The sequence below is a fragment of the Sinocyclocheilus anshuiensis genome, unplaced genomic scaffold (assembly GCF_001515605.1).
Source record: "Sinocyclocheilus anshuiensis isolate Anshui unplaced genomic scaffold, SAMN03320099.WGS_v1.1 scaffold823, whole genome shotgun sequence".
NCBI classification, from domain to species: Eukaryota; Metazoa; Chordata; class Actinopteri; order Cypriniformes; family Cyprinidae; genus Sinocyclocheilus; species Sinocyclocheilus anshuiensis.
The window spans coordinates 27,562-30,001 of record NW_015546078.1 but is presented as its reverse complement, the minus strand read 5'-3'; the positions used below and the strand labels follow the sequence as shown (position 1 = coordinate 30,001).

Here is a 2,440-nt window from a genome sequence, read left to right as displayed (position 1 = left end):
CAACACTGATAATAAATCAGCATATTAGAGTGATTTCTGAAGATCATGTGACACTGAAGACTGGAGGAATGATGATGGAAATTCAATGCTGCGTCACAGATATAAATTATAGTTTAAAGTGTATTAAAATAGGAAACCAATATTAGAAATTGCAATAATATTTCACAATATTAGTGTTTTTTCTGTATTTTTGATCAAACAAATACAGCCTTGATGAGCAGAAGAGACTCCATTAAAAAAAACTTACTGATCCCAAACTTTTGAAGGGTAGTGTACATGCAAATGCCACAATGACATCGTCATCGTCATCATCATCATCATCACAGATTCCCCGCATTCTACACCGAAAAAACTACAAGTAAAATTTACTTAATTTTTCTTTTCAAGTTTTAGTAGAGTAAAGTAGAGACATCAAGACTTGGTACATGATACACAATGACGGTAACAATCAGTGGATAGTGTTTGAGTATGAATGGGTCATTTTGAGTAGAAAATTAACTCCAGATGTCACAAAACAGCAAGTTACTTTAACAACAAAAGCAACCATAAAACAGTGTAAATACTCAAAAACAGTGAAAATGTAACCTTATTAATTATTCATGCCCCAGTGCATGACGGGAACAACAGGATCATAACTTTGATATTTCCTTAAAGAATCCTTGTAAACAAAACAAACAATTCCAAGTAAAATATACTTAAGTTCAAACTTTAATTTCTACAAACTTAAGATGAGTAGCATTATAGAATTTACTCCTTTAATAAAAAAAAAGAATAAAAAAAATTTCTTGCCTGAACTGAATTATTTAAAGGTGACATATCATTTCCAGGTTTTAAATGCTATAATCAGGTCCCCGGTGCATCTACCAACCACGGAAACGTGAAAAAATTAACCCAGTAACTTTGTTTTGGGAAGCCTTTTTCTGCAAGTGTCTGAGAAAACGAGCGCGTCTGATTTCTCTCTCTTGGTGACGTGGCAAAGGGATCTCATTATAATATTCCCGCCCCTTAATCTGTAAGTTTCCACCCACGGCGGCCGTTATTGTGTTTTCGCAAGCGACAACGGTGTACCAGCTCTAATGCCATGGAGAAAGTTTGAGCAAAGCCTGCTAACTGCTCTGTGTTTGTCTGCACAGACGAGCAAAGAACACTGTTTAGAGTCCCAGCCTCAGAGGAGACAACAGAGCAGTGCATTTATTGATTTATTTACTGTATATCGCTGCTGCCACACAGATCTAAAATAAACATGCGATTTATTTCCCAGCTGTTTACCTTCACAGACATAACCCACTGTTTTTGTAACTCATGTGTGTTTTTAACGTAAACTTGTGTGTGAATGAGAACTTAGTTTAGTGCTCACATGCTGTGACAGCCGCTTTCTGTGCGTGTGCTTCGGATGTGTGCGCTCAGAAAACCGTATATCAGAAGTTTAAACTCATATGGTTTAAAACGCAAGATTTCAGAGTGATAAACATGATAATCAGAACCAAAACAGATGTTTTTAGCAGGTCCGAGCTGTAATGGCGCAGCTCTATTCTGGAAAAGGGGGCGGGGAGCAGCAGCTCATTTGCATTTAAAGACACAGGCACGAAAAACAGCGTGTTTCTGCTTCCACTCAAAATAGGCATTTTCAAAATGATATAATAAATGATCTGTGGAGTATTTTGAGCTGCAACTTCACAGACACATTCTGAGGACACCAGACTTATATTACATATTGTAAAAAGGGGCATAATATGTCCCCTTTAATGTAGGCATTACATTTCTTTTCCCGTAGTATTTACTTCACCACAAAAACATTTTTATCAGATGTACTATAACTTTTCAATACTCACAAAGTACACTGCTCCGAAACTCCCATGGCCGATCTCGTGTAGGTCGCAGAAGACTTCTTCCGGGTCATCTTTGAAAAAGAGGTTGGCCGGCTCTGGGTCTTTCAGTCCTCCCTTCTGCGTGGACGACGGCATCATGAGTTAGACAGAACCTCTGATGTCCACGTGCTTCTGCTCGCCTTCATTCAGCAGGCCCGGCATTTACCTGCTTTGCCTGCGGACAGAACGGAGTGCATTAAAGACTGACTGCTTGTGCAGGTCAAGTGAGGGTCATCAGCAGACAAAAGTGACTTAAAAGATTAGTTACCCCAAAAGTGAAAGTTCTGTCATCATTCACTCACCCTCACCTCATTCAAACCAGTTTGACTTGTTCTTATTTGGAAGAAAAAATAAGAAATTTTGAACAGTTGTTTCATAATGACTTAATGGATCATTTCCCAAGTCTTCTAAATTCTATTCTAAATTTTTGAGTGATGCATGACATTTTAATATAAAATATTAACATATAAGTCAAGTGGATTAGTTTTATGGTATGTTTTTTGCTTGTTTTATTCATTTAGGAGCTTGACTGTCCCTGCCCTCATCTACTGGCACAATATTGAGTGAGTAGC

General features: G+C 37.8%; 1 protein-coding gene across 1 annotated transcript in view; it reads right to left on the bottom strand.

Moving 5' to 3' along the window:
* The window catches only part of LOC107699916 (serine/threonine-protein kinase TAO3-like), a 58,624-nt gene extending 56,586 nt beyond the window's left edge, over window positions 1-2,038 (bottom strand). The window contains exon 1 of the mRNA XM_016501361.1: window positions 1,833-2,038. Within this exon, the coding sequence (XP_016356847.1) occupies window positions 1,833-1,967 (135 nt within the window). The 5' untranslated portion in view covers window positions 1,968-2,038. The remainder of the gene's footprint in view (window positions 1-1,832) is intronic.
* Between the last annotated feature and the right edge of the window lie 402 nt (window positions 2,039-2,440).